General features: G+C 39.8%; 1 protein-coding gene across 2 annotated transcripts in view; it reads right to left on the bottom strand.

The window, feature by feature from the left end:
* Positions 1 to 26,647, bottom strand: part of PTPRQ (protein tyrosine phosphatase receptor type Q) — a 109,197-nt gene that overhangs the window by 49,851 nt on the left and 32,699 nt on the right. For both annotated transcript variants that reach the window (XM_083463067.1, XM_083463066.1), the window contains exons 25-43: positions 25,342 to 25,470; positions 23,858 to 24,004; positions 22,051 to 22,223; positions 20,314 to 20,524; positions 19,054 to 19,179; positions 18,780 to 18,959; positions 17,853 to 17,960; positions 16,799 to 17,080; positions 15,373 to 15,555; positions 14,709 to 14,810; positions 12,891 to 13,011; positions 11,204 to 11,364; positions 9,389 to 9,534; positions 8,222 to 8,390; positions 6,337 to 6,630; positions 5,313 to 5,588; positions 3,956 to 4,107; positions 2,727 to 2,868; positions 1,897 to 2,169 (exon numbers count right to left, since the gene is read on the bottom strand). In XM_083463067.1, the coding sequence (XP_083319193.1) occupies positions 1,897 to 2,169; positions 2,727 to 2,868; positions 3,956 to 4,107; positions 5,313 to 5,588; positions 6,337 to 6,630; positions 8,222 to 8,390; positions 9,389 to 9,534; positions 11,204 to 11,364; positions 12,891 to 13,011; positions 14,709 to 14,810; positions 15,373 to 15,555; positions 16,799 to 17,080; positions 17,853 to 17,960; positions 18,780 to 18,959; positions 19,054 to 19,179; positions 20,314 to 20,524; positions 22,051 to 22,223; positions 23,858 to 24,004; positions 25,342 to 25,470 (3,375 nt within the window). The remainder of the gene's footprint in view (positions 1 to 1,896; positions 2,170 to 2,726; positions 2,869 to 3,955; positions 4,108 to 5,312; positions 5,589 to 6,336; positions 6,631 to 8,221; positions 8,391 to 9,388; positions 9,535 to 11,203; positions 11,365 to 12,890; positions 13,012 to 14,708; positions 14,811 to 15,372; positions 15,556 to 16,798; positions 17,081 to 17,852; positions 17,961 to 18,779; positions 18,960 to 19,053; positions 19,180 to 20,313; positions 20,525 to 22,050; positions 22,224 to 23,857; positions 24,005 to 25,341; positions 25,471 to 26,647) is intronic.

Genomic DNA, 26,647 nt, shown 5'->3' on the forward strand with positions numbered 1-26,647 from the left:
TACACAAAGACTTTTAGCACATGAGGGCAGATCAACATTCACAGAGGAATATGTGAACAAATGTACTTCCTTCCCTGGAATGAAAGGGGGGAAATAGACTGGGTTGTATATATTTCTTACATAGTGAACCAGACCTCAGGAGGACTAGATACATTTTTAAAGACTGTATTATCAATATGGTAGTTTAAAGGAGTCACAAAAGAACCCCAGTTAAAAGATAGCCAGGGAAAAAATAAGTTTGCGAAATACTCCTTTTTCCTACCAAAGTCTTCCTTAAATATAATATTCAAACGATGCCTCTCCTCAAAGCAGAAAGAAAACTTTGTATAATTGGAAGATTTGTCTTAAATCCTTCTTTGCTCAATTGCCTTAATATGATTGCCTGTTTGCTGTTTTTATACATATTATGAATGTTAAGTTTATCACAACTTAATTCAGTTTATGATGGATTGTGGAGAAAATGATTTATTAGGATATTTGGGTGCAGTATCTAGATTAACTGCAATATGTACTTTACCAAAGCATGAATTTGAGGGCCGTTTGCTTCCTTTTATTGAAAGGGAGTGTACAAAGACTATATGCAAAAATGTTTTTATTATTTAGAACTGAATAGAACTGCAACCTTCAATGGAAGTGCACAGTTTATCAGGCCATGACTTGGGAATCTGGAAGGAATGGAAAGGGCATGGGTATGTTGGCTGCATTCAGACCATGTTTTTAAATATAACCTTTTCAAATTGGTGTAAAAAAATAAAATGCAATGGATGCAGCAAGAAAACAACAGCAATGTTGCAAATGCAACCAACATACCCAGCAGACAAAGGCTGCCATTAAAGCAGTAAGGCATCCAATGGATCCAATGGTGCCTTTCTGTTCATGGAAGGGTTGAAGCAATTTCCACAAATTCCCCAACTGCTCTGCAGTCCCTTGCACCATTTCCCACACTTTTCCAGAGAGCTTCCCTCACAAACTTTGGAGAGAGTATGTATGCGAGTACTGAAATCATTAAAGGCTAATACAAAAGAGGTTTACCTAGCACCTAAATCTCACTACATGCCATTACTGACATGTGATCAACATGTGTAAGGGCTATATGGGGTCTCAAACTGTGAACTCCACCTGAACCCCTGTGACCAGGCCTTCAGCACCTGACCTCATAAGCATTTCACTCCAATGAGAGTTGAACTCTCCACCGTTCATGAGAAATACTCATGCACTGCAACACCCAGGGGCTATACTGAGGGATGCCAGTATAGAGATCAGTTGGGCTCTGCCCATTGCTTAAAACAATCAAACAGTACTTCCAGAGCTGTTGTTCAGAGATTTTCCAATGAGGCAGTGAACCTAATTTGATTTCACTTGGTGTCAAAAATAAATGCTTTGGCAGTGACTCAGTGTTGGCTGTGTGTCTGTGACTAACATAGACCACCATAAATAAGAAGCTGAGAACAACTATAAAACTGTTTCCATTCCTAATCACAAGTCTCCAGTTTCAAGTGGTAGCAACTCAACGGAAAACAATTCATGTGAACATATATTTAAGAATATGTTGACCTAATAATGACCATTTTCTTCTTGTTGTTACTCCTGGCATTTAGGCCAGAATATGCTTATTTGAAAATAAGTGCCACTGCTTTCAATAAAATACTGACTTTCCAGTAAATTCGTTAAAATAGAAAATCATAACTAACACATGAAAAATCTAAATTATTTTCATAATGTGGCTTTGCTCCTTTTACCACACTTCTAACAATATCCTAGTTCTTAGTCCATGAATTCATAAGAATATCCTCTTGAGATATGAGAAACAAATTCATGGATTGGGATAGCCTAGTAAATGTGAGTAGAGAAAATATTATTTACATCAAGTGCAATTTTAACCACAAGAATTGTTACCTGTTTCTGGAAATGTGCTGGCATTGCATAGCTGCTCCTTTCCACCCCCGGCAGCTGTCACAGCCTGTATTTTAAACTGGTAAGAGGTATTTGATAACAAGTCTCTGAAAGTATGCACTGTTTCATTATCAGAAGACAAGATTGTTGAATTCTTTCCAAATGTTATGATGTAATGGGTAATAATCCCATTTGTCTTCAAAGGAGGGTCCCAGTGGACTAGGACTGACTGCCAACTGGTTGCAGTACATTGGATATTCTGGACAATATCTGGAGCTTCAAAGAGAAACATGCACCATAGGTTAACATTCCTACAAAACTGAAAGGGCAGTTGCATTAGAGTATACTTCAGTACGAGCATGGTAATGTTACAAGCAAGGGGCAAGCATTCCAGCTATTTGAGATGACAGCATAACTAGAGCTCTTGAGGAGAGAGCTATCGAGGGAAGGCCTTGGTTTAGCACTGTGCCGCAATGCAAAGAGAAAGAGGGACAATAGACTTACACAAATGGGTTTCAACAAGCAACAGCTGGGTTAATGACAGCTTTCATGAATTTTGTTGCACAAGAGACAAGGACCTCAACTAAGATGATAGCCTTTCTGCTTACAGAGGAGTCCTCCCAGTCCATCTGATGTAGGAAACTGAAGGAAGCCAAGGTTGACAAACTGAGAGACAGTATGCTCCTATAACAGACAACCTGCCTAGTAGGAGAGGTAAAAGTCCTAAACCAACTTCTGAAAGCGAACTTGCCCTGGATTGCCCCATAACTTAAGGTTTCTTAAGTGTGCAGGGGGGAAAACCCCAAATAGTATTACATTTCAAGCAAGCTAACCTGATTCCATTGTGGTCAGCTGAACAAGATTGCTGAATTGATTGCCGTTTCCAACTTTTGTGAATGCAGAAACACTGATGAAGTAAGTGTTGAACGGTTCTAGTCCAAGAATATTAGCTTCATTGTGTGAACCTGAAATGTTCTTAGATGAAGAAAGCAATTACTATAAAATTGCTATTTTTGCAAGATTTTCCACAGAATTGAAAACAGAGACTTGTTGCACCTTAAAGACTAACAAATTAAATACAGTGGTACCTCAGGTTAAGTACTTAATTCGTTCTGGAGGTCCGTACTTAACCTGAAACTGTTCTTAACCTGAAGCACCACTTTAGCTAATGGGGCCTCCTGCTGCTGCTGCACCGCCGGAGCCCAATTTCTGTTCTCATCCTGAAGCAAAGTTCTTAACCTGAAGCACTATTTCTGGGTTAGCGGAGTCTGTAACCTGAAGCGTATGTAACCTGAAGCGTATGTAACCTGAGGTACCACTGTATGGCATTAGCTTTCATGAATTAGAGTCCATTTTGTTAGATAAATGACACGTTAGGCTCAGTTGGCTGGGTATATATGGAATTGTAGAGGGGGGAATGGAAACAATGGGGTCAAATCACAATTAAATGCCATAAGTATAACCCATGACAATTCAATTTAAGGACCATTCACAACAGCAATAAGTGGCATCATCCTAATTATGCTAAGTTCATTCACATCAAGGGGATGGACAGGGCCTTGTGGACTGTATTCACAGGTCAGGTGGGTGTAATCAGTCCCATGGGCCAAAGCTTCCCCACTGCTTGTTTATTTAGTCTACCCCCCCCCCCCAATTCTTAAGGTGTGACTCCTGTCCAATAAGCTGGATGAAATGTTATTGTAAAATATAAACTAACCCAATTCACCACTGGTCATACATATATAGGCAAGTCTGTAAAGGCACGAATTATGGAAATGAGAAGTGTCCAGGTTAAAAAATAGCCTTCTTTGATTTACTTTGTACAACTGCCTTAAATTCACTAAGGGCATGTGAACGATTTAAAGCAAATCCAAGAAATTGGGAGCACTTTCCTTTCAAAAATTTCTTGTATGAAATCTAAAAGCTCCTTTTTATAGTGGGCATAGTTCAGAATAGTTTTGAGGTCTTATTTCCTAGTAACAATTCAGTCCTGAACTGCAATATATGTATCTTAATTAATAATATTAATTATATGTATGAATATAGCATTAAAGTTACAAACCTGATAAAATGTAGTTTGACTGCAGTTATCCAAAATGTTAAAAACATATCTTTGAATAACACCATTTGGTTGAGGGCTTGGATTCCATTTCAGCCATACGGAATTAGATGTGTAATTGGCAATTGTCAGGTTCTCAGGAGGAGCCAGTGGAACTATGAAAAGAAACATCATTTAACTGCAACACTGTATATCCTACTTGTACATACAGATATTTTGTAAAAGCAATTCACTCTTAGAGATTTGACATGCATTCATTTAACATCTTTCAGACCAATATAGCAATGCTATTAGTTCTATTAGGATAATTGTTCTTTCAATCTGTTTGATATGTTTTTCAGAGATGTATGTTTCTGTAAAGAGTAATTGTAAGAAACTGGAAGATCTATTTATTTTCACTGCTAAACAAATAATAACAATCAAATTTCAGGCAAAGAGAAAATTAGTCAGCTGAACCGCTAAGTCAAATCAATTAAAATAAACTTCTAGTCTTGTTCCTAAGACTTGCCATGCCACCTTGCAAGTGATTTGCTTGGGGAATACCAACTATGTTGGTACCTCACACATCATAGCACAAATATATCATTGGAGAGGCTTCACCTTGCTAAAAACAAAAACCGCTCAAGAGTCTAAAAGAAAAGTTACATTGAGTGATTTTGCAGTACTTGACTTTCATCTAGAGGAAGGACTAAAAGATCTCCCTATATTAAAATAGATCTCCCTATATTCTCAATCTGTGTAACATGTAGAATATTTTACCTTCTTTTTCAGTAAAGCATAATCTTGATAGGTGCAGGTCACAATGATTAAAACAATGTTAACAGTCAATTTAGAAACCACCAGAGAATGGTTCAAGAGGCAGTGTAATCCTCATTTCCTTGCTATCACATCACCTAATTTGATATTTCAGCTAACAGGTATATTTCCCATCACAGAAAAATAAGAACATAGAATGCTGCCCCTCATACAAAGTATTAGCACAAGTATTAGCTCAATATTATTCACACAGGTTGGCAGCAGATCTCTGGGGTTTCAGACTGGTGTCCCTACTTGGAGATTCCATGGATTGAAAGCCTCAAGAGTTTTAAGCTGGGGGTTTTCCTGTTGTTATTCTGTCTCTCACAGCTACAATAAACCTACCATTAAAATTATGGACTGGTCATTTCTTCGTCAGAGGGCAAACGGGCAAATTTAACAGGGGATCAAATACTTTCTCCCCTCACTGCATGTTCAGAAGAAGATCCTACTTCATTAAGTGTTCTACACTGCATGGACAACAAATATTAAGATAACAAAAAATATTAACATTCAACTCAGTTTGTATCTAATGATCTTTCTGGCACCTAAACTTATTACTCACCAGACTCATCTGTGAAGAACATCAAAACAGTGGATGGGCCGAGCCCTTTTCCAGTTCTTGCAGATACATAAAAACTATAGAGTACAAATGGTGAAAGATCTTCTAAGACAACTGAGTTATTGGAAGTAGTGAAAGAATCATTTCGATCTAGTCCATGCAGCTTTAAGACATAGCTTATTATGATGCCATTTGCCCGGGCTGGAGGATCCCAGGATAACATCACTGAGGTAGACGAAAGGTTTTTATAAGATGTCATAATTGGTGCAGATTCTGGAACTGCATCAATAGATAAAGGGGGGGAAATATTAAACTGCTGAAAAAACTTTATTGTGAAATCTCTAATAAGCATCTACACACACACACACACACACACACACACACACACACTTTTTCTTTCATTATCTAAATGCAGAATTGCAGCACACATTAGATGACGGTAATGACAAGCCCATTCTTTTCTTAACCACCTATAATTAATTCAGTTTAAAGTGATTAAAATAATTTCATGAGACAATATTACAGTGATTTTTTTAAAAAAAACTAAGATTTTGCTAAACAGAGGCTGGACATCTTGGCAAACACCACAGGGCAACATTACAGGATACAGCACCATAAGCTAACTTGCAGACCAATCTGTTCTGAAGTAAGCCCATGCCACTTACTTCCACACAGAAATCCAAGCTTAATTTACACACTTTTACAAAAATTAGGTGTGCAGTGCTTTGTTTTTCCTATAACCTTACACTGAATGGATATTTTAGACATGCAAAATTGTACCCATGCCTTGAAAAATCCTGGTTATGAGACTTTAACATCACAACAGCTTTGAAGTTGGCTTATCTTTTTACCTCTTTCCTTGGTTTTGATTCTGCAGAAATTGTTTTCCATCACATTTTAAGCTTCTTTACATTGTGTTGTACAGAAAGGCCATAGTCCTCACAAAAGTACTCCAAGTCACACATTGCCCATGCCTGGACAAACCCAATATTTAAGGAACAAGAACAAAACAAAGTATGGAACATACCATCTTCTTCAGTTCGGATGTGCAGACTAGCAGTGTGCATTTCAGATACTCCGTTTTCTGTTGCTGGAGTGATTTTTAGAAGATAACTGGTATATTTTTCCAGTTTACGAAGAACCACATTTGTATCATTCAAAATGAGTGACAGAATCTCATGGTCCGTTTGAGCATCCTGCATTGTCAGTGAAACCTTGTAGAAGACCATTCCATTAGGTTGGGCTGGGGGCATCCAGCTTATATTTACAGCAGTGGAAGAAATGTTTTGATAGGCCAGCTGTTCCACAGGTCCATCTGGAACTATAGCACAAATAAGCAAAAGTTAAAGGGTCTGTATGCACTCTGTTCTCTTATACTTACATGTGGCTATACATAAGCACTAAGGATGGAAGTAATTCACATTGGTTTCAACCTGAAATGTTCCGGATTAATGATATTTAACTCATTTTTTGAAAAGACAATTGCTTGTATAAACATAAAAAACTCTAGTCTTCTGTTTTAAAAGTAAGCACATGCTATATATTCAGTGTATGTGGATGAGTTCCTTAGCCAAAGCATGATAAAGGCAGAGGAAAACATTATTCAAAGCTGCCTCGTATTCAAAACAAAACAAAACCCCTTGCACAGAAACCAGCATGCCTGGGAGTAAGTTTCTTGTTTAGTCTTCTCTCTTTCCAGCAGTCAGGAAGCTTTGTATATGAGGGACCATTTCGTCCTTCACACACAATTGCAATTAAAATGCAAAACCATGGTTGGTGAGGCCAGTGGCGTAGCGTGGGGGGTGCAGGGGGGGCCGGCCGCACCGGGCGCAACATCTGGGGGGGGGCGCTCGCACTCGCAGCTCTCTGCCCCTAGGGCAGAGGGGGCGCAAATTACTTGCCTTGCCCCGGGTGCTGACAACTCACGCTACGCCACTGGGTGAGGCATGTGCCATTGTATCCTCTGATTCTTATGCGTTTTTAGATGGAAGTAAGTCCACTGATTTCAGTAAGACTTGCTTCCAGGATAGAGATCACACCTTATACTGAAAACTGAATTCTAGCATTCCACTAATAATTATAATTATTAGAATGTCAAATAGAATTTCAGGGATAAATCCCAAAGGTTAAAAGCCTGTATATGGGATTATGAATAAATAAAAGCAATCTGCCTACACCTGCTTTATTAGAAACTGAAAATGGAAGCTACACTCCTAGGAGTGTATGAGAAATCTTTGCAACCCCTTAAGTCTAAACAGAGCCATAGAGACTGTATGTCTGAGGAGGACAAGGAAGAAACAAATATAATTGTGAAAAATCTGCAGAGCAGATGGGTAGAGACTAGTATTAGCTAAAACAGGTGCACTGTAGAATACAGTGGTTAGGTCCAAATCAAAGAGACTCTGATAACAAGGTGGTCTGTTAAAAATAGTGAATTGAGATACACCTTAAATCTGATTATAGTACATCTAGTTGAATCTCTGGTGGGAGGAATGTCATAAATTCTGGGACAGAGAAATAACTATACTGTGGTACCTCGGGTTAAGAACTTAATTCGCTCTAGAGGTTTGACTTAATTCGCTCTAGAGGTTTGTTCTTAACCTGAAACTGTTCTTAACCTGAGGTACCACTTTAGCTAATGGGGCCTCCCGCTGCTGCTGCACTGCCGCCGCGCAATTTCTGTTCTCATCCTGAAGCAAAATTCTTAACCCAAGGTACTATTTCTGGCTTAGCGGAGTCTGTAACCTGATGCATTTGTATCCCGAGGTACCACTGTATGAGTACCATAGATGCCTTTAAAAGGGGCACATAATGTGGTACCATCACTACCATATTGCAATCCTGCCAAATCCTTCCTTAGCAGAATAATTTTTTTACAATATATTTTGATAATTTTTTTAAAAAATGCATACCGTCTTGATCTGTGTACAAATGTATGATTTCACTAGTTTGGTTTCCATTTCCAAAGGCCGTGCTAGCACTTAACCAAAGTGTGTAGTGGCTCCATTTCGCCAAGTTGCTTAATACCGTAGACAAAGTTGCATTGTCGACACCACTGTCAATAGCGTAACTGGTAAAATTCTGAGCAGAGGTAGGGGGGAAATATTTGCACAAAAAAGCACAATTAAAACCAAACTAGTAACCATCTCTGTAAACGGTGACCCAGTTGCCATGTAACCCTAAGTGAAATCATGGTTAAGTGTAAATGTGCCAACTCACTGTAAAAATCACGATAGTTTTGCTTTTCCCCTGGTCCTCCTGCAATACTACTTGGAGCAAATTACTGCCTGGTTTGCCTGGAATAAGACAAACTACAAGCCTCAGTTCTGATATAATGCTAAGCAAAACCACAATTTAGCTTCAGGTACCACGATAGCAGGATGATGTGAGGAGCAGCATAGCAGCCATGATGTGTATTGGTGTATTGTGTGCATTGGTTTAGTTTTAGTGTGTATTGGTTTAGTTTTAGTTGCAAACAGGGCCAAGATAAGGATTTTTTAAATTTTAAATTTATTTGATATTAAACAAGAAACTACTGTCTTAGCTAAGCAAGAAACTAAGATATTTAAAACTATGTAAAATTACCTATATTTGTAAACCTTTAGATAACAAAATGCATCCAGTGGCTATATTTATTGAGCAAATGAAACTATATCAAGCACTACAGCAGTAATGACACTAAAGCTTTTAAGGATATAATTTCTATTTCTAAGCACACAAAAGGTTAGGTTTTGGCTATGTTCTTCATACAGCCACCAGAGGGGGCTTTGCTTATAATAAAACAGTGAAAGTGAACCTTAAATTCCATAGTTTAACGAGTGTTGTAATGGCATGGAAACAAGGAGTCAAACTTCAGCAGTTTTCAGTGAAACTGTGGGTAGGTAGATGTGTAATGATGTGTGTATTCATAAGCCTGTTTATGTTTCATACTGTGATATGGGCTCATTCTGAGGGCTGTTTAAAATTAATATGAAGCTACTCCTCATGCATATGGTGATCACGAACAAATTTACAAAACAATTAATTCAATCTTTACCATGGAAATTCAATGAAAAGAAAAAAAAAACCCTGAAATTTACCTGCATGTAAGTGTCTGAATCATTTTTGTAGTAAATCGAATAAAACTGTATAACTCCATTGGGCTTTTGAGGAGGATCCCAGAAGATTCGTACTGATGAAGAGGTAAGGTTTTTATACCACACATTTTTAGGAGGGTCACTTGGAGCTGAAAAACATGTTTACGTTTACCTTTTGTACGAGCCATTTTGGCATGTAACTGCTACACAAAAGAATCAATAATACAACACAGTTGATTTTCCGGCCCTGCAAAATTGGGGAGATTTCACACTATGCAAAATTTATTCATAATTTTTAAATTCAGTCTCATCCTCCAGATAAGACATATAATGTGGGCAAACGGTGGTAGACAAGAACCAACAGGACACATGCTATCTGGAAACACATCTGAAAGACCGACAGATATTTGGTAAAAATTGGGTTCATATTAAAGGCTTAGGTTCAAATAGAACACATCAGAAAAAGTATTTTTAAACATTGTTGAAAAAAATATGAATTGTAGTTTCCTAGCCACATCATTTTAGTCAACATGTATTTCCTACCCCCCACCCCCGTTTCATTTTATGAAGGGAAAGCAAACTCAGAGGAGGAAAGACTGATCACCCCCCGAGTGAAGAGAAACAATATTGTCAGGGGTTCAGGAGCAGAGGCAAGGGCAAGGGAAGAAACAGAGAGCGAGGGGGAGGAGGCAGAAGAAAAGATGAGTGATGACGACGACCCGAGATCTCCGAGTCTTTCCAGTGAATCAGAAGATTCACAGAAAGGAGCACCAGTGGCCAGGGCAAGGGGGGAGCCTAGGGGGACACCCCAGGAAGAAGGGTCCAGAGGGGGCTCAGAGGGGAGCAGTTGGAAATCGGGACCAGCGTCACCCACAGAGAGCAGGGGAGAGGAAGGGCGCCAGGTATCAAGCGCTGGCAGCTCACAACAGGAGGGAGGGCACGAGTCAGGAGTGGCCACACCTCCATCGGAGAGCGAAGAAACGGTCAGGCGGAAAGTGGAAGGTTGGGCGCGCACGCCAAGTTCAAATGCACAGGAAGGTGGCGCAGTAAGCAGCCCAGAAAGGGAGCCAGGTCCTAAAGCCCGACGCAAGGAGACAGGAGGGTCCGGGGGGTCAGCGTCAGAAGAATCCCGGAAGGAAGAGACCCCGGGGGGCAGAGGGACCCAGAGAAGAACGGTCAGGCGGAAAAGGTGGAGTAAGGCTAGGTTAGTAAGCTGGTGCACAGGGGGCGGAGACTCAGACGGAGCTTCGCCGGTCTAACCCTTAAGACGTAGAGCTGCGCGCAGCAGCTTGAGAATGGAAACTGTAACTCAATAAAAGACTTTTACAAGTGACCGCTGGCTAGCGTGATCCTCTGTGAGCTAGGATCTGGAAGCAGCTCTGACAAATATGATGAAAATGTCCCTTTATTTGATTGGAATAAAAATTAAGTTTCTGAATGCACATGACTTGAACAGAACTGAAATGCTATGAATGAGTGGAAAGAATCATGTTCTTTTTAGAAGGTACTTATTTATATGCAGCATCTATTACCAAGTTATTTTACTTGTCATAGGTGATTTGGATGCATAAGATTTTATTTACTGCATACTGGTGGGATCATTCTCAGTAGTTAATCAAATACTTCCTTTTATTGTTTACTTACAATAATGTTTATTTTTTAACATTATTGTCTGTATACTGAACAATGAATGATGTCTTCCCGGTGATCAATAATAAAAGCTTAAAAAGTCATTAAGAACAATCAACAAGAAAAGTCAAAGGAAAAGCAGCAACAACCAGATTACAAAATTAAGTTATGGCAACAACATACTCTTACCTCCTTCAGAGGTAATGAAGCTGATCATGTCACTCTTTATATTTCCGTCTCCAAATCTGGTACTTGCTGTTACATAAACACTATATTCCATCTTATTTTCAAGATCCGTGATGTCTAATGAGGTTTCTGTTACATTAATGCTTCTTCTTGAAATTATATTCCTAAATGCATTAAATGAAATGTATAAATCACTGATGTTGTCCACAAACACATCTGAAGTTTGAACAGGAAGTGATGTTCACTATTTGATTTTTGTCTGGTAGATAGAGGGCAGGTGATGATCCAGACTGGAACCGTTGTCATGAAGGGAGAGGGAATTTAACCTTTTGCCCCCACCAGTCAATAGCTGTTGTAGGGCTGAGCGACCACCCTAAAAGTGCCATTGCTGCAGCTTTCCTGGACAAGGCTGAGGAAGGTCAAGGTTGAAGTCAGGATTGTGTCGAATGCTCTGCAGTGGAGCCAATCCAGAACTCCTGCAACAATATCCATTGATCCCCAACCTTGCCGTCACCCCAAACACCTGAAGGAGCTGAACCCCATCGTTCAGCCCGGACACTGAGGTCCAGCGTCGAGGGCCTTCTGGCGGTTCCCTCACTGAAAGAAGAGAAGTTACAGGGAACCAGGCAAAGGGCCTTCTCGGCAGTTGTGTGCTCCTTGTGGAATGCCCTCCCATAAGATGTCAAGGAGATAAATAACTATACATACCTCATAGGGAGGTTTTAATATTTGATGTTTTATTAAGTTTTGATATGTGTTAGAGGCCACACATAGTGGCTGGGGCAACCCAGCCAGATGGGCAGGGTATAAATAATAAAATTATTATTATCATTATCCAGATAAACAACAGAAGCAGCAGGGTCAGCAGGGTGCCTGCCTCATCCCTCTGGCCACTGCTGATCACACATATGGTGTGGATCATCCTTCTTTTGTGGCTGCTATTTGACACTGGCAATTCTCCTTTTAGGGCAGCTAGCAAATGTGTGTTGCACGGGGACAGAGAAGGGTCGGAATTGTGACCACTGTGAGGGGAAATGGTTTAATCTCCCTATGCCAGGCTTCCTCAACCTTGGCCCTCCAGATGTTTTTGGCCTACAACTCCCATGATCCCTAGCTAGCAGGACCAATGGTCAGGGATGATGGGAACTGTAGTCTCAAAACATCTGGAGGGCCGAGGTTGAGGAAGTCTGCCCTATGCCATGGTCCCAATCTGGAATACATTCAAATAAACAAGGGCCATCTATTTATGAGATTATATGGCAATGCATATAGATATTTGTTTCTCCAACACACACACCCTTTCCCCCCATCATTGCCAATCAACGCAGATGTTATTAGGCTATATGGACTATTGGTCTGACTCAGTGTAACGCTGCTTTTGATGTCAACGTATGACCATCACTTGCACTATTGTTGCACAGAGTATAGCAGCTTGGATGGCAAAAACGTCTTGTTTTTGAAAACTGGCATCCAAAATTACTTCAAGAATCTAGCGAGGACTGGCCTGCAAAATGTGTAAAAAGCTGCAGAAACCTCAGCTTTAATTCATAAAGGTCTAGTTGTTTAAAGTGATGAGCCAGAACTCATGCATAACAAATGTATAATAATCAACAAGTGTAAAGAGTTTTAAAAAACAGCTTAAAATTTCTGGTAGGTGACAGATTCTTATTTATCTCTAGAAAAATCTTACCAGACATAAACTGTGTAATAGAGGATAATTCCATTTGGCTCCAGTGGTGGTTGCCATGACAACTTCACAATGACACCAGACAACTGTTTTACTGTGAGCAATCGCGGAGGAGAGCTAGGAGCTTAAAGAGAGGACACAATATCATGTTAAATACAATTTCAGCGATAAATAAATAAAAAAATCTTAAAATGGCATTTTATCCATATAAATTAGCGTTTAAAGGAGGGTATTTGGTTTGAGGTGTTTTGTCTTTGTTTTGCAGTGAGATAATAAGGGACAATTTTGCATGGTGCTGTTAAGACATCTGTTTCTGCAATTCAATAGAAAACAGTATTTCATGAGAAAACAGAGCAATGGGTGTGTCACTGTGATTCACCTATGTTCCAAGTGCATTGTTGCAATTATTTCATTGTAATAGAAATATTAACTTTATAGCTGTGAACGCATGTAAACTACAGTAAAATAGTTCCTTTGAACTAGAAATAATTATATTATCTCCAAAGGGTGAGGAAATTGCTGAGCATTTTACTGATGGATGGTTAACAGCACGAAGCATGTTTATTTATTAACCCCAATAAATTTCAAAAGAGTCAAAGGTTTATATCTTATGTAGACTCAAGATAATTAAAACTCAGCCTGATCAAGACAGTGGTAAAACTATACAGTAAGACGATATAACAATGGGGGGGGGGGAAGGTGTAGCTCAGTGGCAGAGCATGTCACACACACACACACACACACACACACACACACACACACACACACATTTAGTCCTGGTCTTGTAAGCCCTATTCATGTGTTATGCATGGATGGGGACATGTTGCTGGTTCCAGTCTCAACATCACATTAGCATCGCTCCAACATCTGCCTAAGAGTTCCTTTAGAGCAGGAACTCTAGCTAACAGGACCAGTGGTCAGGGATGATAAGAATTGTAGTCCCAAAACAGCTGGAGGGCCAAATTTGGCCATGCCTGCTTTAGAGATAGCCAAATTCAACATGTAGATGTTTGAGAGGACAGGCAGGGTTAGCCCAGATAACAGAAGGGTGATCCTGTTCCTATTCCAGCAAATGAGTGCCCTATTTGTGTTTAACTTACAAACAAAACTTTTTGTAAAAAGAGGAGTTTTGTAGAACTGGAAAAGATCTCTATCTCAGATTTAGAAGACCAACACCTAGTCAGTTCATGACCCATTGGTCTGATTCAGTATAAAGTAACAACAACTAAGGTTGATCTGATTTGAACTATTTCAACTCATCCAGTGGTCTTTAACTATTCTATCTTAAGTTTTAGTACGTGTTAAGAAACAGCAACAGCAACAACAACAACAGATGATGGAACACTTCATCAGAAACAGAAATATTAACATTTAATTGTGTTTGTTTTAACTCACACAAAACAGCATAGTGTACCAAAATTTCAGGTCATAGTGTAATCATGCATGCAAATTGGAAACATGATCACAACTATGAGAAATATGTGGTGCATGTGATCTGATGTTCAGAACAGTCTGTACTTGCAAGAAAGAACGCCCTAAAGATTTTTTGTTTGTTTGTCATAGTACAGTACTGTTTTCTTTACTATGTAACTGAATTTTGGCTATATGAGATTTTTTTGAAATTAGCAAATGCCAACATAAAACTGCCTGTTTTTCCATACCATACAGAAGTTTGTCTACAAACATTCTGACAGTCCCCCCCGCCCCCAGCAATTGGATTTTTTTATACAACATTCTGTGCCTTCAGTCCTGCTTAGCCAATTGATGTTAAAGATGTCAACTGCATAAAACACTGTAATTAGACAATGACAGAAAGCTTACCATCTTCATCAGTCAACATGTGCAAAGGAGCACTGCGAGGACCTTCACCCTTTACAGTGCTTGAAGAGACCTCAACAATATATCTTGTATATATTTTTAAGCCTAAATAAATAATAAATTGTTAATAATAGGTATATGTTTGAAATTTTAGATACACATTTATACATATATATTTGTGTGTTATATGTAGCTTTTTCTGTTACTTTCACATATTTTAGAGAAGTCCCTCAAAGTTCAGTTTGCAATCAGAAAAAAACTTAAATAAATAAAGGTTTAACCATTTCTATTTTGTTATTTTACAACAAATAAAAGTCACAAAATTCAAAGAACGTTTTGCAGTGGCACACAAACAGTACTGAATTGTTTTTTGACAAGCCTTTTACAGGCTACTAATTAACTTGCCTTTGCCTGTTCAAATTTTATTGTTGTATTTAAAATTTATATTTATGTGATTCTATCCCACCCCAATATTAGGGCAAAACAAAATAAATAGTAAACACAGATAAATTTATTCCAACACAATATCCCCCCCATCTATCATTTTTATTGTTAATCTAATTCTAAAGCAATATTATTAAATATATACTATACAGTATGAACTAAGCAAAATAAACCAGCGAAGACACTATCATTTTAAAGTCACAAGCTGCTATATTACAGTCACCTGAAATAGTTAGTGATAGATGTGTGGTGTTGATGGTTCTTTCATCAGTTCCATCAGTCTCTCTGAGATATACGGTATACGTCTCTATAATCCCATTCGGGAAAGATGGTGGAAGAAATGATAGCTCTATCTCTGAAGAAGAGATATTCTTATAAGTTACGTTTTGTGGTGGGAATTCGGGAACTGAAAAGGAAGAATTCAGAGAAAAGTTATTAAAATTTCAGATAATCATTAAGTGTATAATGACTGAGGAAGTAACAACTGAAACTCAAGCATGAACGATCCCAGTCATCAAGTACCACCATCACTCTTTTATCCAACCAATTGGTAATCCTTGCAGACCTATCAGTACAGATTTAGTTTAGTTTAGTTTTTAAACAAAACAAAACAAAAGCAAGGAGAATTTTACAAAGGAGACTTAGCAACTTCAAATCTAGTATAAAAACACCGCAATGGGGCCTCTTATCATCTAGTTAGATTCCTAGTTCACTAGTAGGGAAATGATTTTTTTCAGACAGAGTATATTATTTCAAACCAAATTATACCACATAGGAGTGTGAAGGTCTTTATTAATAATCAGCACTTGCTAGCAGTGGCGTAGTGTGGGTTGTCAGCACCTGGGGCAAGGCAAGTAATTTGCGCCCCCTAAGCCATGGATTTGCACCCCCTAACACTAACCCCCAGATGTTGCGCCCGGTGCGCCCGGTCCCCCCTGCAACCCCACGCTATGCCACTGCTTGTTAGTCTAATTTGCCTTGTAATAAATGTATCTGCTTAGTTCTTTTCAACTGGGCAGAAGCTGTCTCCAACTGATTTTCTCCACTTCCCTTGTACTATGGCAGTCCAGCTTGGTATATCCCAAGCTTTTCTTGAGTATCCCAACTCTCAAAAAAGCCTATTGGGAGACAACTAGGGTATGTAGTGAGGGCAGGGTGCTAGAAAACCCCACTGCATAAAAGCAAAGGAGTTTGCCCCCAGTTTTGACTGACACTCCTCTCTTCCTGGGCTAACTTTCAGGGAAGACTTGCTGGCTGCAGGCAGAAGATGAATTGCTGGTATCTCCTTAACTGTTATCAATACCCTTTAACATGCTTAGCAACGTAATTCCAGTCAAGATTCAAGGAATTGTCATTTCCTATGACTTCCGCTCATCTATCTGGCTTGTTACTCTGGGCTGGTGGGATGGAGAAAAGCATATTTTCTTCCTGTCCCCTGTCCCATCTGATACTTAGCACACGGATAGCAGTATGATCCCCTACATTAGAATATACCAGATGCGAAACCGAATACATGTGCTACCATGATATATCAGGTTCATGCCCAAATCCCTAAGATGCTTATCTGCAAGAAAATCCACTGGAGTTTAATGATGCTTAAAATGGAAGCCACAGAGATAAAAAAAAGTATTCCAAAATCCTGCACTTACCGGTATCAGCCGTTCTTACAGACAACAGGGGAGATGACAGATTCCCATGCCCAAGGCGGGTGAATGCCCTTACAGAAATATTGTACAGAGTATATGGTTTCAAGCCATTTAAAAGAAGATTTGTTGCTGTTGTGTTTCTCAGAATTAAAGCACTAGCATCATCATACATGACTTCATAATGAGTTATAACCCCATTAGGCTTCTCAGGTGGTGACCATCTTAAACTTATTTCTGTGGCGGTCACTTCTAATATCTCGACATCTTGTGGTGGTGAATCTGGTTCTTTAGTTTAGAAAACATAAAAGAAAGTCACTTGGAGTCGTCGTCCCCCCCCCCCCCACACACACATATTAAACATCTGTCTACATCAATTCAGTATCTTTAAGAACAACTAGAAGCTACAGTAAGACCAGGAACTGATCGATGCAACATTTTTCTTCGCCCATAGTTATGCTGTCACTGTAACATCAATTATAGGTAAGATAGCTAGGCACCTTCTCATCAATCATGGAATTATGAGTCAAAATGTAACTTAAAGGTATTGTGAAGGGTAATCTTTTCAAAGAATGACTCATTTCCAGGTTTTGAATATCCAAAGAACTATGCAATTTCTGCCAACATTAACAGTTAATTTTAATGCAAAATAAAAACACTATATTTGTTTTAAATATGTAACTGTTTGGGCATATTGGCACTGAAATATAGAACTAGAGATGTGAAGGTCGGAGGGGGGGGGACAGAAAAATGAAGTGGTGGTTTCCCTCTCCTCAATTTTCCTAGGTTTTTTTTTGGGGGGGAGCCTTCACATTTCCATACAAAACCTAGTCAGCTGGTACTTCTCTAATTTAGAAGCAGATTTCTATCATGTAAAACCAAAGCAGGAAATACTGCTGTCCTGTTTTAGTTAGGAAAAAAACCGAATTTAGCGAAGGACACAAGGAAGTCCAGGGGGATCCTCAGAAACACAGATTTATTCCACTAGGTAGACAGCACAAGATGGATTAATCAGCAACAACATAAAAAATTATAAAATCAGCATCACCAATATGCTTACCATCCTCAGGTGTTCTCACAAAAATATCATTGTCTTCAGACAGAGCACTTTCCCCTATAGTTGTGGAAGCCGCTACTCTCATTTTATAATTTGTATACTTTCTCAAACCTAGAAGGAATAAGAAGAAAAAACATTGCAAGCACAAGACACTGGTGTATTGGGTGTGCACTATTGAAATTAACCAATTCATACAGTTCTGATTCATTATAGAACGGGGTGGGGACCTGGCATTGGATTCTGCCACATTATCTTTATGATTTTATTTTTCTAAATTCTGTTTTCCACTAGTTGTTGATAATATTGTGTGTGTGTGTGTGTGTGTGTGTGTGTGAGAGAGAGAGAGAGAGAGAGAGAGAGAGAGAGAGAGAGAGGGAGGGAGAGGGAGAGAGGGAAGGAGGGAACCACTAGAATGAAAATACAATCTAAGACCATTTGTATTACTAAATACCACAAAAGTAGAAGAATCTAAAGTTAGATTAAAGTATCCTTTATTCAGCATTCCTTCAAGGTGAAGATGTGCAAAGCAGTACCTGCAAATATTGTCAGTTCTTTAAAAGTATTTTGGTTCATTAAAGCCTGTTGAATATACGTAGAGATGCAGAAATACAGTGGTACCTCTGGTTACGTACTTAATTCGTTGCGGAGGTCCGTTCTTAACCTGAAACTGTTCTTAACCTGAAGCACCACTTTAGCCAGTGGAGCCTCCTGCTGCTGCCGCGCCACCACCGCACAATTTTAGTTCTCATCCTGAAGCAAAGTTATTAACCCGAGGTACTATTTCTGGGTTAGCGGAGTCTGTAACCTGAAGCGCATGTAACCTGAAGCGTATGTAACCCGAGGTACCACTGTATAGAAAAATTAAATCTATATTCTATTCCAACATAGCTTTGATAGCTACTACAGCAATTATTTAAAAGCTACTCTTACCTGTAATCAAGATGCTGTTATTTGACGTAGTCATGTGAAAAGCTCTGTGTGTATCCAGCTCCATTGCATAGACTGTGTAATGTGTGATCTTTCCATTGGGGTTCATTGGTATATCCCAATAAAGCAAAACTGAGGACGAACTAATATTTTTATAATTGATATTTTCGACTGAGCTTGGAACTGCAGAACAAAAACAATCCATTTAGTATGAGTTAGAAGTGTGGAGAAAATTAAGTACTGCCAGCATGAAATTATGTTAGCAGTAAATTTTTACCTTGTTCACTTGTCCTAGCAATGAGAAGGGCTGGTGGTCCTTCTCCAATAATGGTAAAAGCAGACACCTCAATTGCATATTTAGTGAAAGGCTGGAGTCCATTTACAAGATAGGACAGCTGCTCGGCTGAAAGGTTGATGGTATCAGGAAATGTTTTCAATGCATTTTATATATACATAAAGGAAAAGAAAACTATTGTTACCATTGTATTAAATCTTAAACACCAACACAAATTAAGTAAATTTACCCCATTAAGCAAAAACCAATGTTGGAATAGAGAGTCATAGACAGAGGTTAGAAATTAATCCTGAATTGAACTAGACTGAAAAATGGGAGTCACATAGCACAATGCTATGTATATTTACTCTGAAGTAAGTCTTACTGAAGTCGAGGAGATTTACTCCCAGGTAAATATGTATAGGATTGTGGCCTTGGAATGTCTCCATTCTTGTAGTATACCCATTGGTTAAAAAACGGAGAGAGTTAGTTATTCCTATTATTGTATAATGAAAATGGAAAGTGTATTTTTGAACAGTGCAAATCAGTAATGATAATATAAAGACTGAATGACTGTTTCTAAAAATGAACTTTCCAGCCCCAGCTTCATTCACACTTTACTTTCAAAGGGATGTAAAGAAAATCAGAATGCGGCCTTCTGTCTTGTTGAATGCCTTCACTTGAAAAATTCAGAGAGGTATTTTAAGCCTGTATCCGCCAGCCAGCCCTTGTTAAATGGGTCATAAATATCCATACTTAGTCAAGAAAAATACCCCATTGATAATGCTGTGCAAGAGAGTGTGCTAATGACACCACTGTGTCACAGGGTCATCTCCACCTGTTTGCTGCTCCCATGTAGCCGAGTTGTAACTTTTTGACCTATTTACCCTCAGTGGCATTTGAAAACCTATCAGTCAAAAGCTCCTGGAAAAATTAACGTCCACATGGGACATGGAGATATGTTAATCTCCTCCAATCACACCTGCCTTGGCAACTGAAATAACTGATTGTCTATGCAGCTTGTTCGACGACTCTGGCATCTTCTTTCTCTCAGTGGAAGGTCAACTGGGTGACAAGATGCTAGTACTCTCTGCTTGTGTGGCATTCTGCATTTGCTCCAGGAGGGGGCTGGAATTTGACTTCAGTAAATGACCCATTAATAATTTGGTTGGTCTCTGTGCTAAGGATCATATATGTGACAGCAGCCTTTTGAACAATGAGGGAGGTATATGGGGGGGGGGGGAGAGGGGCTTAGAAACTTACCAGAATCTGGATGTAGTTCTGCAGCTCTATTCAAAATAGGCAAATTATCCTCAGACATGCTCGTAAATATTACTGGAGAAAAGTTGTGCACTGTTGGAAACATCTCAGCTGACCCTTCATATGAACCAGTGACTGTTTCCACTTCACTCCACGTGAAAGATGGTGCTGTGTTCTCATTTAAAATGTCCGGATCCAAAGCTTCAATAAAATCCTAAAAATGAAAAACAAGGAAGTTAGAAAAATAGCAGCTCACTGCACCACCATTTGCGGGACCAGGCGTTGGGCTCCCCATACCCCAACCCATATAAATAAGAGACCAACAAGACTGGTTTGGGGTCAAAACAGGCCACAACTTTATTGAATACAGATGAAAGAGGTTTGGCTTGGGCAATCTAAATACTTCTAGTCCGCCAGCTGGAAGTGACGTGTGGTCAATCCAGGCGGGAGTTCCTAAGACTTACATCAAATAAGGTGACCCCCACAGAGATCACCATCTGGGGGAGTGCCTTCGGGCCTGGCCCCGCCTGGGCACACAGAAATGGCCACTCCCCCCACATCCATTTAACAGGATACCCCAGCGTTTGGAAGGGGAAGCGGAGAATACATCCAGTGAGGGAACAAACAGGTAGTGCCCCAGGTGCGGGCTGCTTAAATGGACAAGGGGGGGATCTGAGGGAAGCTACCCACTCTGTCAGCTTCGCCCCCTGGCACAGCCCACATCCCCATTTGCCAAAACAAGATGCAGGCTAGAATCTGGTTCCTGATAGGCAGTGGGGGCTTCTGCCAGGAAGGGCAGTTCCAGTTCCCATGTCAGGGCCCCAGTGAAGCCTCTGCCATTCCGCAATGCCGCCACACCAAGAGGGGTGAGTGGACTTGCTGCCCAGGCAAGCTAGAAGTATGGGGACAGAGAGAGGCATCCCGCACAGCTGGAGAGGGGCATGAGACCTCCTCTTCCAGCCAATCAGGTGAACGCCAGGGGGGCAGGTGGAAGCTTGGTGGTAGCTGGGATCACCTTCCCCCGTTGAAAGGGTGCAGCGGCTGGTGCCCAGCCTCTTGCCCACGTGGAGCCGATCACCACTGAATCGCCCACTGTTGCGCCTTCTTCATTTTGCATGTGTGTGGTTCAAACTAAAGGTGAGAGGACTGGACAGATTAAGACATTGCTATAGAATACCCAGTAGCTGTATTTGGGGCCAGTGTGAGGAATTTTTTTCCTGAAGACTAATTGGCTTGTCTGTAGGTTTTTGCCTGCCTCATAGCAAACATCACAACTTTGGCGGATAAGGCACTGGGTGGTATCTTTTAACATCAGGGTACCCTATTAAAAGGGTCCTGGAAGGGATATTGCTGAATGGGATCCCTCACAGAAGCCGACGGGCCATAGCACCCCTTTTGAGAGGCGGCACTGGCAGGAATGTCACGCTTGAACCATGTCAAGGGGCCAACCCATCCCAGGTTCAACCAGCAGGCAAGCTGGTTGAGGACGAAGACTTACTCAGTGCCTTTGCCAAACCATTTTACATCTGTAATCAATAAAGTTGTGGCCTGATTTATCCCATCCTGTGTCTTATTTATCACTGGCAATCTCCACCGCTATGCAGTGTGCCTTATGAGCCCAGGACAAGTGATTGTTTCTGGCTAAAACTCTAATTTTCAAGTCTTACATAAGAATTGGGAATAATTATACATAATAAAGTGAATGCACAGAAAATCAGTAAGTAGCAAATCAGTAAGCACCTTAATTTTTTCTGTTAGAATTGTGTCTTCAAGAGTTTCCCCTGTGTCCTCAAGTGAAACTTTTACTCTGTACTGAGTGATGATTCCATTTGGTTGCTGTGGTTTCTTCCAACCAATTCGAACAAAGGTTGCAGATACCTCTGCCATATGCAAATCAAATACAGGTCCTGGAACTGGAAAATAAGGAGTATAATGAAAATGAAACACTTTAATTATTCTGTTTGTATCAAATCATTAATTGGTTATATCAGATAAACTTTTAAGTATCATAAAATATCATTTGTGCAAGGATTTGGAGCCTAATATTAAAATGTAATGCATTGTGTGACTAATAAAATAGGAACTCTGCCTAATAATATTTTCAGAGTTTAAATCTGGACCATGGCACCCTGAATGTGTGTGCCTGCAATGGTGCACAGAGTTGTGTAGACAAAAGCTACAGTTACACAAGTACCCTGCAACTTACCTAGAGTGCACTGAGATATGGTGCATATTAGTTATATTAGAGTCTGGTCAGTAATTTCCTAAAACTTCTGGATCCATGAAGTACCTCTTCAAGAGGGGCAACATCACTGCTTCTTTCAAGGCAAGGGCATAACACCCTGCTGAACTGAGATAAGTGCACTACCGTCTAAGAACTGGCTACCAAATATTTGGTTTGGAGCCTCCAGTCAACAGTGGCTTCATTGCCACTGCCACAAGTGTTCTGTCCACATCCCCGGCTGCAACAATTGAAACTGTCCCACAAGGAGCTTCAGGGACCGCTAACAGACCTAATGAAAATTATGCCTATGAAAGTAGAGCTTGATTGTAAATGTTGTATAAAATGATGCTACCTTAAATAAGCTGTAGAAGTAAAGCCGGTCTCTTCACTGTGCAAAACTATGAAACTCCAATTTACTATTTACTGTAACCACTTACTGCCATCTAATGGTCAAACAGCTGCTATGAATGAAAGACGATTTTCATTCGTAAGATGTAAACATGGGTGCCTACAAGGGATAATACAGGTGGGGGAGTTTCGGGCAGCAATTTTTAAAGTCTAGCCTGACTTCAAAAGCAGTAATTAAGTGAAAGAGCAGGGGTGTTGCTGTTGAAGGATTGGTGGGAAGGCAGAGAATATACCATTTATGTACTGGTGTCAGTTTCCATTTAATTTACTCCTGTACATAATCCTCAAACTGCTTTATGTTTTGTATTTTTCAAGATTCCTAGTAGAACAAACACATGTAGCTGCTTCAAGTATAACAACGTGTACCAAAGAGTCAGTACATATTGACCAACATTCAAAATGGCAATTAAAAGAATTAAAAAATGAGGTTTGGGTCAGGAGATCAGGGAAATGCTTGTTTAAATCGGTGTGTTTTCAAGATCCGGCAGAATGCCAATACTGATCAGCCTCTTGTATTTCAGCAGAGCTACTCTGCGCATATGTGTGATGGGTCCCTCTTTTATCCTACTTGTTGGAGTGTGGGGGAGATGGGTGTTTATTCCTTTAACAGCTGCATGAGAGGCAGAAATGCAGCCGGTATCTTTCCTCCTTCTCTCCCCATAGAGGGAAAGGCAGAGTTTCTGCCAGTCATGAAGCTGCTAAAGAGACTCGAACCCTGCCAGAAAATATTGTGGTAGCCATACTTATTTATGCTAAAATATTGTAGAAAGTATGTAACAGTTACTGAGACACTAGTAAACATTTTATACATGTTTTTCACAGACCACATTTAAAAACACTGGCTTTTCCAAAGAATGAGACAAAATAAAATATATTGATAATATGATGTAGTTTTTTATCAAGCATACAACTTACCTCCTGCAGGAGTGAAAACAGTTAGGTTTGACTTTGGCCCCACCCCGGCACTTGTCTCAGCAGCGACAAAAGCATCATAGGTTGTGAATGGTATTAGATTAGTAAAAGTAAACTTGAGGTCTTTTGTACTATTATCCAAAATATGGCCTGAAATGAAGAAGCAAGTTTAAAACAAATAAAGATAAAAGAACTGACGTTTTCAACTGACCTGGTCACTGTTGTTACATTGAATAACAACTGCAACAGGCAATTAATGTTTAGTAGCTAGTTTATGTCAAATATGGGCTGAGTTTTAATGAGCACTGTTTTAATAAGCTCTGGTGAGATTGGGTTGAAAGCTAACTGCAGTGCAAATAAACCCTGTTCATTAAGCCAAAATAAAAAAGCTGCTTTCTGCTCACTATTTCCTGCAGCAAATTTTCTAGTCACTATTTTTCATTGACTTGTTGGGATTGGAGTAGATAATTTGGTGTCCACCAGATGTTATAATACAACTTCCATCAACTTCTGCCTATTTTGTCAATGGTCAGGGATGATGGGAGCTGTAGTCCAATATCTGGAGGGCCATGTTGTCTACCCCTACCTTAAGGCATGTTTGCTGACCCATTTGTGTTTTTGTCTCATAGGACTTAGCTGATGGCGTAGCATGGAATTTCTTTTTAAGCAGGCATAGGGTTACTTTTATGGGCAGAAGACCTGGGCTTTTACACTGCAACAGGCAGAAATCAAACAGCAATATTTTCACATTGCTTTCTCCATTATTAGGGGAAATCGTCATGTTATTTTTTGTATCCTAGACACACAGGTGCTTACTCATGAAAAGAGGGCAACACTAAATATAAATATCATTGGACCGCACAGACTAGATTATCATAACAAAACCATACCTGCATCTGTCTTCAGTGTGGACGGATATTAAATTGGCACAATACTCAGTGCAGTTCAATTTTTAAAAATAAAAGTATTTTAGTCCTTCAAAAAGACTTAGCAAAAACTTAAAATCAAAATCAAATAAAAGGTAGTTTTGCATAAATTCAAATTTCTTTTTTGAAAGATAGATCAATTAACCCATGCTTGTAGTAATGCAACCGTAAGCCTTACAATGGAACAATGGAAAATCACAAAGATATTGAGACATATCTTTGATTTTATTAGTCAGGTAGGGATTTGAAGAAAGGTACACTATGCAAAAGTTCAGGGAAGCAGGTCCACACATATTTTCAGAGACAAAGGACACACTGCTTTTTATTTCAATATTATCACACAATCCACTGTTCCAGGGAGTGGGGAGGGGAGAAAGGACCTAAGCGAGGACATTAAATAAATGTTTTCACCAACAGACCTTGGAAATGGAAAAAATCATATTTCCAATCAAAATTTAATTAAGCATTATTATTATAGCCATAATTTCTGTTTGTTTTGTTTTCAGAACTTTCAAAAGAAAGCATGAAAGACAAACAAAATTACATTTCATGCAAACTTACCCAGTGGTCCATATAATTCAACTCTGTAGCTAAACTTTCCAGTAACAATGGTTGGTGGCTCCCAAGAAACTGAAAAAGACTTTCCTGTAATGTTGACTTTAACAAAGTTTTGAGGTGGATCTTCTGGAACTTAAATGAAAAGAAAAGGTGTATAAATCCCTTCTCTTGTGGCTGAACTAAAAGGATGCTGGCTCAGCTACAAGATATTGGAGAAGGAGTCTGGGAGGGCAAGAATTAGCATCCTCCTGCCCTTAAGGGGAGTCCATATGTACATGTTAAACAGTTTAATAAATTGTTCTGTGCACACCATAAAAATCCATCCGGACAGAAATTTTAATTCTGAAAAAGAGAATGTGTCTGGGGAAAAGAGGACATATGGCAACCCTATACATGAGTAGCCGGTGACGGCTAGTGGCACTCTCCCAGTGGTGGCAGTGATTCACTCCTTGGGCAGGGATGGTGCAGGGCAAGGCTGTGAGGTCTGGTAGCAGCAGACTTGCAAGTATACATCTGCCACTGCTCCAGAGTTCCCCCAAGCTCACCTCCACTCCCCACCCATCCCTACAAGTACACTCTTCTGCAAATTAATTGAACCAAGGCATGTTTTCTATCTTGCAATCCTGTACTCAAAACAAACATGAAAAGTCAGTTGACCATTATGGTGCTGGAAGCCTGCAGCCAATAGAAGGAATGATGCGCTCGCCACAATATACTGAGGTTCCACGAAAGAGTTATTCCAGAGCTGGAAAAGAGGTATCCTGACAGTACTGGGATATTCCAGCAGGACCTAGCCACCTGTCACACACTGAAAGTGGTGAAGAAATTCATGACAGAGCAGCAAAAAAAGGTACTTTATTGGCCAGGGAATTCCCCGGACGTAAATCCCACTGAGAATTTGTGGGCTATATGCAAAAGTAGCCTCTGTGCTGTAGACTATGGAGAAGCTCATTCAGGCACTGATTCAAGTGTGGCACAGGGATCCGAAAATCAACAGTGACTGTTCAAAACTAGTAGACTCCATGCCATGTTCAAATGCTGCTTAAAAATAGCAGAGGTCGTATTTGTTACTAATGTACGTATATGTGAATTTTGTACATGTATATGTGAGTTTTGTACAATAAACGACTAAATTCATTGTTTGTTTCAATTAATTTGCACAAGGGTGTACAGTTCCCTCACCAGGAAGGCATCACCACCTCTGCCCTCCCCCACGAGCCACCACTGATCACAGTTGATCAAAGAGACTTTTTTCAAAGAAAATGGCATTTTTTCTTCACCCCCTAGAAAAAGGTCACTTTGCATAATG

This window comes from Podarcis liolepis (assembly GCF_965112155.1).
Source record: "Podarcis liolepis genome assembly, chromosome: 10".
NCBI classification, from domain to species: Eukaryota; Metazoa; Chordata; class Lepidosauria; order Squamata; family Lacertidae; genus Podarcis; species Podarcis liolepis.